The sequence below is a fragment of the Anarrhichthys ocellatus genome, unplaced genomic scaffold, assembly GCF_004355925.1.
Source record: "Anarrhichthys ocellatus isolate YVR2014 unplaced genomic scaffold, GSC_Weel_1.0 scaffold6, whole genome shotgun sequence".
Lineage (NCBI taxonomy): Eukaryota > Metazoa > Chordata > Actinopteri > Perciformes > Anarhichadidae > Anarrhichthys > Anarrhichthys ocellatus.
The window spans coordinates 8654462-8669987 of NW_022280036.1; the positions used below are offsets into that span (position 1 = coordinate 8654462).

At 42.6% G+C, this 15526-nt stretch overlaps 1 protein-coding gene across 1 annotated transcript; it reads left to right on the plus strand.

The window, feature by feature from the left end:
- Window positions 1-3217: 3217 nt before the first annotated feature.
- Window positions 3218-7883, plus strand: atxn1l (ataxin 1-like). Its single transcript, XM_031846650.1, has 3 exons — window positions 3218-3337; window positions 4153-5348; window positions 5954-7883. The coding sequence occupies exons 2-3, from the start codon at window positions 4275-4277 to the stop codon at window positions 7382-7384; spliced, it is 2505 nt and encodes an 834-aa protein (XP_031702510.1). The 5' UTR covers window positions 3218-3337; window positions 4153-4274; the 3' UTR covers window positions 7385-7883.
- The last annotated feature ends 7643 nt before the right edge of the window (window positions 7884-15526 follow it).

Genomic DNA, 15526 nt, shown 5'->3' on the forward strand with positions numbered 1-15526 from the left:
ATGTCAAATTTTACATAGTTTTTATTTTAGAAAGAGGAACAGAAAATAACACTGCGAGGAACTATTGTACTATGTAGTAAAACGAAGAGGATCTGGCCTGGTTGAATGTAATGGGGGGGTGGGGGGGCGTTTTTTTTTTTTTTTTTTTTTTTTTTTGCACAAACTTAATGCTATTTGCTCCAAGTACCCATATTTTAATGGTTGTGTTGAGGTTTCACTGTAAGCAGCAAATGGTGTGATTTCAGGGTCTAACTTTGTAGATTTCCTCTATTTTTGAAGCAGAGAAAAGGTTCCTGTGTGTTTAGTACCATGAAGCAGGTGAACACTGAGAAGGCAAAGTGGAGCTGTGATGACTTCAGTCTGTGGAAGACAATTCCTCTTCTCTTTTGGAAGGGGCTTTATTCAATGTTTATAGAGACCTTCTGGAAAGGCACTGAGGAGAAACTGTTCATATTAACAGTAGCTGGATGGGTAAATATTTAAAGGCACAGACGAGGGCTTCGACTCAAACCAGTGTGTAGTTAGTCGGAGTGAATTTCAGGCACTGAAGTCACTCATCCAGTGAACCAAACAGCGATGGGTCAATGACAAGTGACACAGTTTCAAGGCAGCACACGAGAAAATATGAGCAATAAATCATCTGGACAACAAGTGTCATAAATACAACAATTATCTTTGTAAAAGCATCTTGTTTGTTGCAGATAATGCATAGAGAGATCAAATAAAACGAGCAGTGAAGTTACTGTGCTTTCAGTCAGGACAGGTTCTTATTTTAACAGGTTTGTATGGAGCAGTCTGAGAGCTGAACTTCCAGTGCGCTGCAAAGACTTTGTCATTTGGAGACCCTGAAAAGATTCCGTCTGGAAAGTTTACTACTTCCTAAACTACAGAGTGGTTTGAGACGCATCGGGGGAAACTGATCGGTCATTTTCTTACTTTTTACAATTGGTGAGCAACTAGCACTGTGTGATATCCTCATGTCAAATAACCGTACAGCATTTAACATCAAAGCCCTTTGTTGTTTAAAATATAAGACTATTGGACAGACTCAACATCTGATTGAGCAGTTTCCATCCGATGATATTCAGATGAACTCGTGATTCTTTGGCAATAACTCGTTGAGGTGATTTCTGATATCGATGTGTGTAGTGTGAGTGCAGAACCTGCTCTCCCAAATGCCTTTAATTGCACATTTTACTCATTATATAAGAGTTTGTTTTACAGTGGTTGTTAAATATCATTTTGGCAAATATTATAAATACTGTATATGCTTGAAAATGTCCAATTCATATTTTTGATTAATGGTACTAAATAACCTTTTATCCTTTAGTCTTTATATTTTCTGGAGAGATATTTTTATGCTGTGTTTTTCCACTAATTCACAATGTTGCACTCTGCTGTAATTGCATGATGACCGTGCTTCCACTGTGGCACAGTTTGATATTGATGAGCAGCAGATGTATTTATTCAGTTATGCAAATGTTCTCTAAGAGGGATGCAAGTGCTGCTGTACATCCCCTGTGCCTTTTTTGGGAAGATTGACCATTTTTGTAACTATATTCTAAATCTGTTGACTTGTTAGTTTTCTAAAACTGTTGATTTATCTATTCTGTAAATGTAGTTCACTTCAGTGGTACTGCACTGAAGCTGTTTTTACTAACCGAGAGTAAGGCTCAAATGTGTACCAGTAACTAATCATTACATTATTTTTCAAATGAATTTGCGTTCTGGCTTTTATTTCGCTGGATTCTGTCTCAAGAATTCACTGTCTATCTATCTATCTATGGCCTCTCACACATCGCATTAGTTTTTGGTTGGTCTCTTAAGAATTACTACCGAATTACACTAATTTACTAACAAACATTTACAGTGTGCTTTGTGATTCAAACCAGAAAGAAATAAGAACATTTGGATTACAAAATTGCAAGCAATATTATAACAGAAAAGAAGAGATCCTAAGGAGGGAATTGCTACTGGTGGTGTTACAAGAGATCTCTGAGGTGGCTATTAAACTTCTGGGAGGTTGCCTTGCATTCTATGGGTCTTTGTGACTAATGTGAATCCTTTCAGTTTATAGACTTCCTGAAATGAGTGAGCGAAACAAATTAAGTGTTTTTTTTTTCACAGCCTCATACTTTCATGCATACATAATTGAATGAATGTGTGCACCTTTCAAGCCAACTGGACAACTTTACTGGTTTGAATTTAAAACCTTAAATCCCTGCTAACCTTCCCAGTGTTGACTGAGCCATCGATGGGACACATCTCCACATCAGTCTCAACAAGCTTGTTTATACACTCTCACTGCTGACCCAATATTAAGTCAAATTGATGTGAAGATTTTAACCATATGCACTTTTAACGGTATGGTCAAGATTTGTATTTGTCTCAAAGATAGATTATCAACCAGGCAAACTTCCCTGTGCTCCCCATGTTCATTTGAGTTGTTATTTTAGTTTGTTTTACTCACATAGTGCATATTGCTAAATTCAGTTGTTTTTTTCCATCATACTACCACAGAGCAATTCACACACAGAAAACTGAATCCAGCATAGAAATATGGTAGAAATTTGGGTCAATATGTGCTCCCTATAACAGCCTAATCCAGCCAAGGTTATGTGTAACTAGAGTGACCTGTCATGTCTGTAGTCTGCTATTTATTTATTTAAAGATGAAACGGTCATAGACAAGTAGGCTACAAACACGAAATGCTAGGTCACATCTACTGTGGATACGTCTCTATCAGTTATTATTACTATCAGCACGAGGTTTACACTTTTTGTGTTTTTTTTCTTCAAGCAAATTATCAAATTCAGGCTGAAGAGGCTGATTCATTCAAACACCTCTTCAGTGCACGTGGCACCAGCTCCCCCTACTGTATACAACTATCACAATGTAGATTTGATGCATTTAAATGAACTCGGAGCATTTTTTTCGTGAAGTTCACTATTGTGAGTTATTTTAAAATATCTTTCTGAGATAAAATCACATGACCCGTGAGTCTCTGTTAAAATGGCATCGAGAGTATTATATTTGACAAATATCTACAGTACTACAGTACAAATATTAGTTGGATGTAGTATTAGGAGGGAGGGAGGGAGGGAGGGGGGCAAAACGTAACGTATGTTGCTGTCTGCTCTTGGGTGTACGTGCTGGACGTTTGTACGTGAGAAGAAAAAAAAAATAGGAAATTGAATAAACGTAGGGACGTCATTGGTGAGCGCCTCTCTGCTGGCCTTCGAAATGGGCTCGACTCCTCTGCCTTGATTTCTTCAATTGTCCCTCCGCACATCATAACTTTTTTTGAAGAACAGCGTGTTCGCGATGACATTTGGAGGTACGTCCACACAACGATGCAAAGTGGAGACCTCTTTGATCGGCCTTCTGCGCGTTGCCATGTTGGTTGCGAGCAGGACTGGAGTCAGTTAACGTTAACGTTAGCTAGTTGTAGCTGTGTTAGCCGCGCAGCTAACTAGCCGGAACCTTTGGGCTGGTGCCCAGTGATGCATTATAGCGATAACTAATATGCCTCGTATAACGTTATCTATCATCTGAACTCGGAATCTACGATTAATGTTGATGCACAACGTGTCATGCTGTCACTTTACTGTGTTTCCTAGAAAATGATGACTCCCAAGTCGCTAGCTAACTTTAGCTAAGTCAGCCACTGAGCTAGCTAACGGTAAACATAGTTAACTTTGTGCGAAGTGAAGTGTAGCGGTAACTGGAAGAAAACTGACTTGTAACTACTTTTATAAAACGGGGGGTTTCTATCTAGTGCTGGTCAGTAAGCAGGTTTACTGAGATAATTCTAAAGCAGAACAGTTCAGTGTTCTAATATGTTCCACCTGCAGAATGAGTTTCCCTGGTGAGAAAAATCAACCACCTTGTATATCTCGAGCTGGTGAAGTTCATCTTGGGCCAGTCTAATGGTTTATTTTTCAAATACACTCTGTCAAAGAGACTGATGACAACATTCTCCATCAATGTCTGTCTCTACAGCTACGAGTGTAGCAGCACCGTCATTTCCAACCAGAAACTAAAGAATCTTCATCTAATCTGACGTGTATTAATCATTTCTGCGCAGTACGCACCCTGAGAAAAGATTTGAGTTGTGCCAACGGATGCTTTGACTTTTCTTCTTTGTTCTAGGTGAACTGGCAGTCGAGGTCAGCCCAGTGATTTCAGATCTGGTTCCTATGCGGGCCGACTGGCTTGCAAGTTTCAGTTCCTGTGCAGTACAGTAAAGGCACTTGCTTGGTCAGAGGATTGCTATGAAACCAGCTCAGGAGCGCAACCAGGAGTGCCTGCCTCCTAAGAAGAGGGACCTCCTAGTTAGCAACAGCAGTGGAGGTGCAGGGACTACTGGAGGAGTCGGGGCTGCAGGAGGGGCTGGTGGCAGTAGTAGTAGTAGTAGTAGTGGTGGTGGTGGTGGTGGTGGTATTGGAGAAGATGAAGTGGTTTCTATCCAGAACTCTGCAACCAACAGTGACACTCAGGGAGGGGCCCCGTCTGGAGAGTGGCTGCGAGCTCAGCCGGGGCTTCATTATGGAGTGGATAATTCTGATGGCATACCAGCAGTGCCAGTTGACCAGTACGGTATGCTCTACAAAGTGGCTCTTCCATCTGTTACCTACTCGCCTACCAGTCTCCACCCAGTGTTAAGCCACATCTCTCAAGCCTACACTGTACACTCCTCTCTCCTGCAGCATCCAGGCCTTTCCTATCCTCCTCTCGGTTATGCCCAGATCCCTCATTCCTCTCTCCAGTTCGTTAGTTCCCCTTATGCAGCGGTACCTTATGCCCTACCGCCTGGCTTTGTCCCGGGATCCTTAATCTCTCCCCCAGGCACTATTCCTCAGCAACATGCTGTGTCCCACCTTGTTCCCTATCCATCCGTCATACAGGAAGGTGTTGTGTCCCCACCTCCCCAGGCCCAGGTCGCTGCTCATACCTTTGCCAAAGTTTCAGCATCCAGCGGTGTCCCGCTGATGCTGCCTTCAGAGCAAGCTGCCCAGCAGCACCTCGGTAACGTAGGAGTCCTGCCCACGACAGAGCTCAGCTCTCGGGGGATGCCCGTCTACTATCACCCTCAGGGTGCCAGGGCCACCAGAGACCCCCACAGTGCCCAGCAGGAGAATGAACCAGAGATGAACGGAGGCGATAAAGAGCAGGGAGCTAGGGAGCTTGTACTCGACTCGGCCTTCGCTGCCAGAAATGCACGTCTGCTGCAGGGCGCATCCAACTTTGTAGCCCAGGAGTACAGCCAAGACAGAGGCTCGCTGAACCGAAGGCTGGAAGACAGAAGCTCACCTGGCCAGCGCAGCACTCCAGACATCGACCTGGAGGTGAGACGCACCGAACGACTCCTAATGTGACTTATGACTCCTGTTAATCTCTGTTCCCGTAGTTCCAACTTTCAGCAGCAGACCAGTGACAGAAGCATGTAAATGTACCAAAAGGCAACACTTTTAAAAATAATCCTCATGTTGATCAAGCAGTAAAATATCTTTTATAAGATTTATACAGACGGGAATACTTCAACATAATGAGAAATTAGTTTTTACTAATATCTCACACCTTTTCTTTGCATAATGATACGAGTACATTTTTATAGAAATTTCGGTTGCTTACATTATTATTAACAGACTCTGCTTTGTGCTGTGGGTCTGTATGTAATTGTGCAATCACTCACAGCCACAATTGCTACTTTGTGCCAAAGCTACGCTATTTTTGGTTGCATGGAGATGCTCATTGAAGCCCTCGGTACCTCAATGAATCGGTTAAATCAGGGTTTACTGAGCCACACAGATGTTTCATACTCGCATGCCATAATTCTGTCTGCTGCTGTGGAAAAACATTTGAATTTCTTATTGTAAGTTTTAAATGAAGTGTGTTTCAGCAAAATTACAAGTTGTCTGTTTAACACTAAATTCCCTTAATCCACTTTTAGGTGCAGCAAGTGGTTGGTCGTTTGGCTTCCCATGGTGGAGTGCGAAAAGAGGTCTCCTTTGCCCCCTTGAACCTCTCTCAGGGTGCACAGAGAGCCAGAGATGTCCATGGAGAGGGCACGGGTGTGATCTCCGGGCGGACTGCGTACACGACCCAGGCTGTGAGTTACAATGATCCCAGAGTGACCGGACTCCAGCAGCAAGCGGGACAACCAGGCCATGCTGTCATGCTTGCCAACGGGCAACCCGTTCTTATACCCTTGGAGTATCACCTGCAGCATCACCCCCAACCGCCACAGCAACACTACCTAGGACAGGCTAATGATGCCTCAGCCAGCCACGCGTTTACCACCATGGCCTCCCCTAACGCAAGCTTTAAAGCCTCCGATTCTTCAGCCAGAGTGTGCCTCCTTGAAAGGGCAGAGCTGACCACAGCTCAGCAGCAGCTGCCCCAGCAGCCTCCTGTCCAGCCTGCAGCAGATGTGGCTCAGGCCTTAGCGCAAAGCCTCGCTCCGGCCTCGGCTCCCTCCAACCCGTCACACTTCATGAAGGGAGCCATCATCCAGCTGGCTACTGGGGAACTGAAGCGTGTGGAGGACCTCCAGACTCAGGACTTTGTGCGGAGCGCCGAGGTGAGTGGGGGGCTCAAGATTGATTCCAGCATGGTAGTGGACATCCGTGCCAGCCAGCAGAGACCGGGTCTTGTGTCGCTTCACTTCACCGTGGGGGAGCAGCAGAGCAAAGTGACCATCGACGTTCCCCCGGAGCACCCGTTTTTTGTGTTTGGGCAAGGCTGGTCGTCCTGCAACCCCGAGCGCACGGCCCAGCTTTACGGCCTGGCCTGCCATCATCTGCAAGTAGGAGACGTGTGCGTGTCCATCACCCTGCAGCAGCAGCTTCAGCAGCAGAAACAGCCCCAGCACCATCATTCACAGCAGCAACAGAAACAGCAGAACCTGTCCAGGGCTTTGAGCAAAACCAACGCCACATCAAGTCACCAGCTCATGGGCCCTCCGGCCCCCCAACAATCAAGGCCTCCGTCTCATTTCAGGCCAGACCGCATTCACAGAGAAAGACAGAGGGATGGGGAACAAGATGTGGTAGATAAGGAGGAAACCACACATTTTGGGGTTGTCGGGCACTCTGAGTCGCCCATCAGAATAAGTAGGACCTCAGCAGAGCATCCGAGGAGCCAGAGCAGCTACCACTTGCACACAGAGGGCTCTGCTTTTGCAGGGGCAGGGATGGGAGCGATGCAGGCTGCGCTAGGTGCGTCTCAGAGGCGCTGGTCCTCACCTGGCCTCCAAAGATACAGTATGAAGGGAGACGAGGGGCCACGCCCTCAAATAAGCACCACCGGCCACACGAGGCCCTCTTTCATCCCCCAGGAGGTCAAACTGTCCATTGAGGGGCGCTCTAACGCAGGGAAGTAGCATCACATTTGGTAGCAGCTATAGAGGAGACTGCCACGAGTGAGTCTGACAAGGAGAGAAAGAGGGAAAAAAAAGAGTGCGAATGTAGCCTCAGAATGTTTGAGATTTTGCACACCTAAAATATACAATACAAGGTCTCTGGTGAGAAGGTCCGGTTGTCACTCAGCCAAAGGATACGCGCCTGTGGTTTCCCAGCCAGCTGAGGTCCAGCAGAGACATCACAAGCTGAGTAGAAAGTATGTAGCGGATGAAATGCCTCCCACAGTCCTTGCACACTGCAGTCCTCTTCCTCCCTCCGTCTTTTTTGTCATCACTTCCTCATAACCCATGCTTGGAGGTTACCATCGCATTCAGAACACTCTTGCTTCCTTTTTGACCAAACCGTCTCTGGAAGACCGAGGACTTACGAGGAATGTTTGTAGCACAGCGAAGCTACCAACTCTGCAGGTTCTGATCTATTTAAAAAAAGATCCCAGCCATTGATCCTTTCTCTCCTCCATTCCTAAGATCCCGTTTCCTTCAAAAGCATTTACCCAAAAAAAAACGAGAGGAGTTGCTGACATCGGCAGCTCCTGCGCTGATGTCGGCACTGTTGACGCTAACTTGTCAGTGTATGTTACATTATGCTTCTCCTGCAGGAGTCTAAAACCTCTGCTGTCAGCAGAGATGCGCTCTCTCTCTCTCCTCCTCCCTTTTCAGAAGGCCGCTCTGCAATGAATGGGATCCTCTCTCAGGCCAAGTGTGGCACGTTGCACTCGTCTTACAATCGAAATAGTGATAAGTCAATCAGTATGTCTGTTCATCAATCAGTGTCCACTCAAAACAAAACTCTGCTCATACCCTCTTGTTTAGGGCCTTAACGTGTAAGTGTGTTTTGACTAATGCTTTATTCTCTTTGATAACTAGAGATATCGTGCATTCCAGTACCATCGGTGAAAGTATCCATCACTCTGTGTTTTAACTGTTTCTCACTTCACATTCTGAGCGACACCCTCCCTCCTCCTCACTATACCTCTAAGCTTTCCAGACCAGATGGGTGACTTTTAATGCACTTTTTAAACAAAGTAATTAACGGAGGAGGAGGCACCTGTGGGAATGAGACACCACCCTGTCACATGACTGGCTGCGGGCCTGTTCAGCCTGAAACCAGAGGAGAATGGAGGGGTAGTGAGTCAACGAGGTTTTTATCTTTGTCATAGTTACTCTTTGCTCACTTACCAAAGTAAAGCAATAGTTCTTTTGACAGCACGCGGCTGTACACCCCCCCCCCCCCCTTCTGTCCATCCGAGGCGGGACATCTGACCCTCTCTTAACACCGACCTTGATGCACTATCCTGGTGTTCATTTTCAATCTACTCTTCAGTATTTCTACACAAAGCAATGCGTGACAAATTCCTCAAGAAGTCATTGTAGATGAAACTGCTTCTCTTTTGGTTCTCCGTCTCACTGATGGAGTGTTTTTATGTCTTTACTCAAGTGCATCTCCAAGAAAGGCTTGACTCTAATTACGTTGTGATCGTTATCTTCTGTCTTTCTGTTCTGAACGTATCCAGTCCTTTGCTTTTGTATCCTTTAGTATCTGATGATTGTCTTGCACATAGAAAATATCACTCATTGATTTCACACTGACCTTGTTAATAGGAATCACAGTACAGTAGATGTTTTTTTTTTTTTATGAAGGGAATATGTTTGAAGTATTGTTTATGTTTTTGCGGTGAGAGAGATAAAAAAAAAAGAAAAAACTGACTTTCATTTTTAACCCTGTTTACAAATTAGCCAAGATGAATGCTGCAGTTTCCTCCTTCTGACAGATTTATATCTTTGTCACTGAGAAAAAAAAACAACCCAACACGGGTTAAATTTAAAATAAGTGCAATTAGACCACACATAAAATCATTTAGAGTTTAATGATCAGACGGCGTTCCTCATGCACACATTCCAATTTCAAAGTGTTAATCGCACACAGCTTTTCTTTCCCGTCATTGATCTTGGGACTTACCTCTGGCAAAACATTTGATATGTTTTGAATATTTCCTGCATTGCCTGTTATATCTCCTCTCGTTGGACGTGCTCAGACAGAAGAATCCGGTACATGGTTTTTGTGTCTGACTAATGTGCTGGTGCTGTCCAGCGGCCCCCCCCAGACACTGGAATGTTTAAAATCTGTCCTCGGAGGACGCAGCCCGGACCTCTGTGAGCAGAGAGGACGAGTATCCTCTGGTTCTGTCATGAAGAGCAGCTTCAAAGGATCGCTTCATATTCTTACAGGTCATTCTCATACGCCCATAAAGAGTTATTGGGTTGCTGTAATCATCCCTCCTGTCCACACTGGCTGGACAAAGACTCCTTCCTAACGCTTTTCAAGGTTTCTCTTCATGGCCGCTATGGACGGGGAGGAATGATCACGACGACTAATAACTCTTTCAGTGTGCAAATGGAGTTCGTATTGTATTGAGATAGAATTGAGAATGTGAACCGATCCTTTTTATTAAAGTGCTTCGCTTTCATTTTTCAAACACACACATCTCACCTTCAGAAGTTCACCAACATCGAGTTAGTTTCATGCTGTAAGCAATATACATAATTCCTGAACACATTTCATGTAGTGTTGGCATTTTCTATGCAGTAACCTCTGTTGTACCCTTCATCGTCTTAAGTAGAGCTCTCTGAAGCAGGTTGGGATGATGCAGTCCGTTTACACTGCTTATAGGGTTTTCTTTTTTGGCTTTGAATGACCTTTTTATAAGAATACAAACCAGTATTTCTGCTTTGCTATTTTCTATTTGTGTTGCTCGGCTGTCCCCATTTTCCCTGGTATAGCACACCGCTGACTCGACTTTTATCTTCTCGCGTTGCCACACGGTCGGAGCCAAACTACTCGAAGACGAGTATCGCTTCAACTTTCATGCGTTTGTCCAGCATTATTTTTTGGCACGATCGCATCTTAAGTCGAGATGCGTTTGACGAGATTTAAATGGTGCGAGCGGTGCCACCTGAGACTCGACCTCCTGTTGACTCTCACAGCGAGACTGCACTGCCATGAGCCTTGTGTTTTGTTTTGGTTCCTGCTTTGAGCAGCGCGTGTGTGTGCCATGTTAAGCAGGGATGCTCGACTTCTACTACCAAGATGTCCGATGAATTTTATTCACATCACTGATAGTCTGTTGCTGTAAGTAATTGCACTAAATTCCCTCCTTTTTACAGTGTTTTGAGCTTAGAACTGTTGGTAAATTGAAGAGTTCCAAAATGTAAAGCACACAGAATCATGGGTGTGTGTTTCTGTAGATAGCTGTATTCTTTTTTTTTTTTTTTTTTTTGTATAGATAGCCTTGATGATGCTTGTTGATAATGCCTTAAACTCTGCTTTGTTCAATGTGTGAAGTTGGAACAATGGAAATGCTTCTGTTGGACTCGTGTTCCCTTCTCGGGCTGTTCAAGAGCAAATCACAAACGTTGAGCTTTGACACTCTTGTCACGCCTGTGAGCAGAAATTCATCTTCATATTTCTCAAATGGGGTGACGGGGAATTCTCTCCGGCCCCAGACGCTTCAACCATGAGATCTGCAACTTTGTGTGGTGTTTTGTATTTTCTTTTCTTTTCTCATGAACTATTCCGTTACATATTTAACACTCTTTTTCTGTCATACTTGCCTTTTTAATTCCTGTTTTTTCATTGTGCGCAAGTGGAGTAAATGGAAAACACTTTTCTGCACTCTTATCAAGACTATGAGAAGAGTGTCTGCAACGGGGGCAATCCATTATTTCCATACAAACACACACACTTTTTTTTTTTTTATTGTTGCACAAGATCAGTAGTTTTTTATCCCCTAGAATTAATGGAGCGTGTTTGGTGTCCTGTGCTTAGTCTCACAGTCTCTGGACAGCTGAATCTAGGTGAATAAATGGAGACAGACGGGCTGCGTTAATCAGATAGCTTTCCACTGGTGGTAATGTAATGGTTTATTATGTTTTGTGATGTTGGCAGTGGGGGTTTCTACTCCCCGTGTGAACTACTTCCTGTTTGATCTCGCATTGAACTGCAAAAGGTGAATTTAGATGATTTTGGTGTCACTGACGTCCAGTTAAATCAGGAGAATGAAAACGGTTCAAAGTTTTAAAGAAGTCTGTATTTTCAGATTTGACATACTTTCATTGCCACAAGGTGACGCTGCTTTTCATGTGACGCGCAACTATTGAAAAACAAACACAAAAAAAACAGCCTTTTTTTTTTAATGCCTAAATCTGCAAAATATATGCAACGATGTAAACGTAACATTCAATCCTCAAGTATAATCCAGGTTGTATGAACTTTGTATAGTGAGTTTTAATATCGTATGGCCGTACCAATATGTATTGATCTTTATCAGAAGCCTTAGTTGTCGACCGAAAGTGCTCCCTTAGAAATACCCCACACCTACCTGACTTTAACAAAGCATTAATATCTCTATTTTGTTGCGTTTTTATTTGTACTGGTTTTGAATAAAATAGATTTGTACTGTATATTTGTACCTCTCTGTGAACTACTTAGGGTGGTTTTCTGTTTTTTTTTTTCGTTTTGCTGTTTTAATTCTATGTACTTTAAGGACACAAAGATATTGTATTTTTATTGTTACAGCTAACTTGGAGACATTGCATTTATCATGTTTGTTAAGTAAACACAATATAATATATATATATATTATATATATAATATAAACTATTATCCAACTTGTGTGCTGTTTCTTTAGTTGCATTTGAGTTTTTTTCTCTTAAGTGGCATTTATAGTGATTTAGGGTTTTGAGGTCGACTTTTACTAAAGTGAAAGTAGCAACAGAGTAAAGAATGTACAATAGTTTGTCACTGGTGCATTAATATACAATAATTGAAGTGCTGCAGCTGTTATGGGGGAGCTAATGTAACTCCTTTACACACTATGTAGTTTATGTATACATATGATTGAACGTCAGTACTTGATCTCTACAGTGACTAGGAAGTATAACTGGTAAACACGGTGGTATAAATCTATGGAAGCCAATAATATACATCATGAGTGTTTTATAAGCAACTGAATAAGTACCAACATGCAACCACTACTGAGATTGAAATGCCACCGAGTAGATAGGAATGAAGTATGAACTTTACATGAATTCATGCGGTTTGAATTTAAAATGACGTTTTTAGGTTTCACAAATTCAGATAGAAAGTGAAACTATACAAAACTCAAAAGTACATAGTCGTTTAAATCAATTAGCCGCATTCTGATCTCAATATTCAAGTAAAAAACAAATCAAGTAGCTTAAAACTTTTATAAGATCATGTACCTGACACCAAAATTACTTATTTATTAAATAAAAAAATAGTAAGGACTTTAATTTATGAACCCTGTTTTTTTTTTAAATTGCATTACTTGACACGTCAAAATGTCCATCAGTGAAATTGAAAGTAAAAATAAGTATTTGAATGCTGTAAAATCCGTGGCTTTTAATTTTCAACAATACTAAGCGCTTCGTTTCACAATGAGGTGTTCAGTTTCTTAAACGTTTTTACATTTGTATGGCTATTATTTGCTAAAAATATTTCTGTATTCATTTTTAATCCAGTGGAACAGAGGTATAAAGAACACACCCGACATTTGAAAAGAAGACCTCACAGTTAGAAATGTGTACTTGTGTGTATAAAACACAGGAGGGAGGGAAGTGACTCGGGACACTGCCACTGTAGTAAAGTCAACGTTTATTTGCACATTCTTTACCAGGTTTCATCACGGTCTGTACATCTGTTCACCCAGTAACAGAGGACGGCACCTTGGGGAGGCCATCCTCCTACACAATGCATTGATATCGCAGCAAGCATGAATGTTCTCATTAGCAGTTTAGCTCATTCATTTGGCCTTGATCAGAGAGATTTGTTTTGTAAACATGGACATTGAGAGGAAATCCTGATAGAATTCAAATAGAAAAGGCCAATTTTCTTTTCTCTTTTTAAATTTTTTTGTCTTTTGATTAAACTGTAAAAAACAGGCAGGCATAAACTAACAGTAGAACACAAGCTCGTATTGAACCATTCTAGGACGAGTGCAGTTTCACGACATGCAGTGCTTACCTAACCTATGCACCGAAGGTGCTGCTCGTAAAAGACCAGCATCACTTCAGAGCTCAGAGGACTTTCCTTTTGCAATAGTACGTCAAGACCAAAGGCGCCGCAGTTTTTCTGTCACATTGGTCCACTGGAGGACAAAAGGTGATCACAGCAATTTCAAAGAGCAACCTCTGAGAATACCCAGTATTCGTAGTCTGAGAGAAGAGAGAAATAAAGGACCCCTGAAGCCTCTGTCGAGAACACTGATCCGCCCTCGTTACAGGATGTCATGAATAGGATGGCAGTGAGAGACCCTGTGCTGAACTAGGAAGAGAAAACACATCTAAAAACAAAGCGTCTCTGGGGGAAAGTCACACAAGTGGTTGCTATCACATCGTTTGATGCGATTCTTATGGACCAGGGTGTCGCCATAGGCTCGGAGCCCTCTCACTGAGTTAAATTGCCTGAGAAGCGAAACTCTTTGCATTGAAGTCCGTTTAAATTAAAGTCGCATTCTGCATAGTTTCAGTGAAAAGTAAATTAATATCCTTTGAATAAATAACATCTGTTGCATAGAGGTTTGATGCACTCCTAGAAAAGCCTCCGAGGATGTAACCAAAACAAAACAAAACCCTCCTTTCTTTTCATTTGACGCGACAAACAGCAGATGGACTCTCGTCTAGGAGTGACTCAAACAGAACCGGGACTTGTCCTTGTCTCTGGTATTCCTTGAAGAATATTTCAGAAACTGCTTATTGACACTGTAAATGTTTGCATGTGGAGCAGTGGAGTCGAGAAAAGCTGGAAGTAAACCGTACAGGCAGGACATTAAACAAGGGATATCCAGACACGGCCTCTAATTTAAACATTAAAACAATTTCATACCACTGATGGTAGGTCACACAATAACCCCAAAAAACATTTTCACAAGAAAAATATATTCACATCATATTGCATAAATATGTGCTGGAATGAGGTTAATGAATATAGATTAATATAAAGTCTCTCTCCCAGTATAGGCCGTATGTGTCATGAGATTAGCCCCAGTGCTCAGTAACGGACGGGAATTCAAAATAAAACCGGTTTAAACGAGTTTAAAACGAGTCCCCTCGTATGAATCAATAAATATATTTCACCAACTCTGCTGACGGATGATATAACTTCACCTCAATGTAAGTGGTGCAGGTCACATATATTGAAGGTACTGTAGCTTTACGAAGCACGTGAATGCTACACAAACCGCATGCAGAGAATGCATCATCTGTGTACGACCCTCAAAACGATGAGAACACATTCTCATGTTGTAATTTACTCATGAGGAAAACAAATGTGTCAGAATTCAAGTAGAGTATCATATTAAGAACCGTTTCATTGTGACTATTTGATGGAACATTTTAGCACAATGTTCCTTAGCGAGATGAGCCCAAAATATATATATACACACGAGGTAACTAATGTATTGTACAGTAACAGCAGCAAAGACTGACTTTTTTTTTTTATGAGCCAAAGAAAAGCTCTGTAACAAAAAAGGTAAAAAAAAAAAAAAAGACATATTTGAAAATATTTGAGTGTAACAAGGCAGGAAAAAGAAAACAGATTTAAATATTGGCCAAGAGAATGTAAAGAGGCGAATGTATCAAGTTGTACAACACAGGAGGCGAGTGGGAATGTTGCTCAACACCGGGCGCGTTCAATAGGACAAAACATTCATTTAATTTATCTGTTAAGAACTAACAAACCTCATATTTAGACCTGGTGTGTTTGTAAATCAGCTGCTCCTGTGAATGTTTGTGTCCTATTAAAAGTGCCTGAGTGATAACCTAAAACTGTGGGGGGAAACAACCTGCAATCCTCTGTCGTAGTGTGAAAGTACACGAAGAGCTTTGGAAGCTTGGAGTTAGAACGCAGTCAGCCACGAGACAGACAGCGCGACCTATAGGCGCCAGCTGAGGTAGTAGAGTTTGACAGGAAAAATGAACTTCCCCCCGGCGGCAGCTCGAAGACAGAGAGGTGTAGCTACCAGTAAACCCGAGTCACTGGGCTGGCGGAGTGGACCAGAAGGAAGGGGGGGGGGGGGGGGGGGG

Coding starts and splice junctions, on each gene's coding strand:
- atxn1l (XM_031846650.1), top strand. CDS start 4,275: ATGAAACCAGCTCAGGAGCGCAACCAGGAGTGCCTGCCTCCTAAGAAG. Junction 5,349..5,953: donor CTCCAGACATCGACCTGGAG/GTGAGACGCACC, acceptor ATCCACTTTTAG/GTGCAGCAAGTGGTTGGTCG.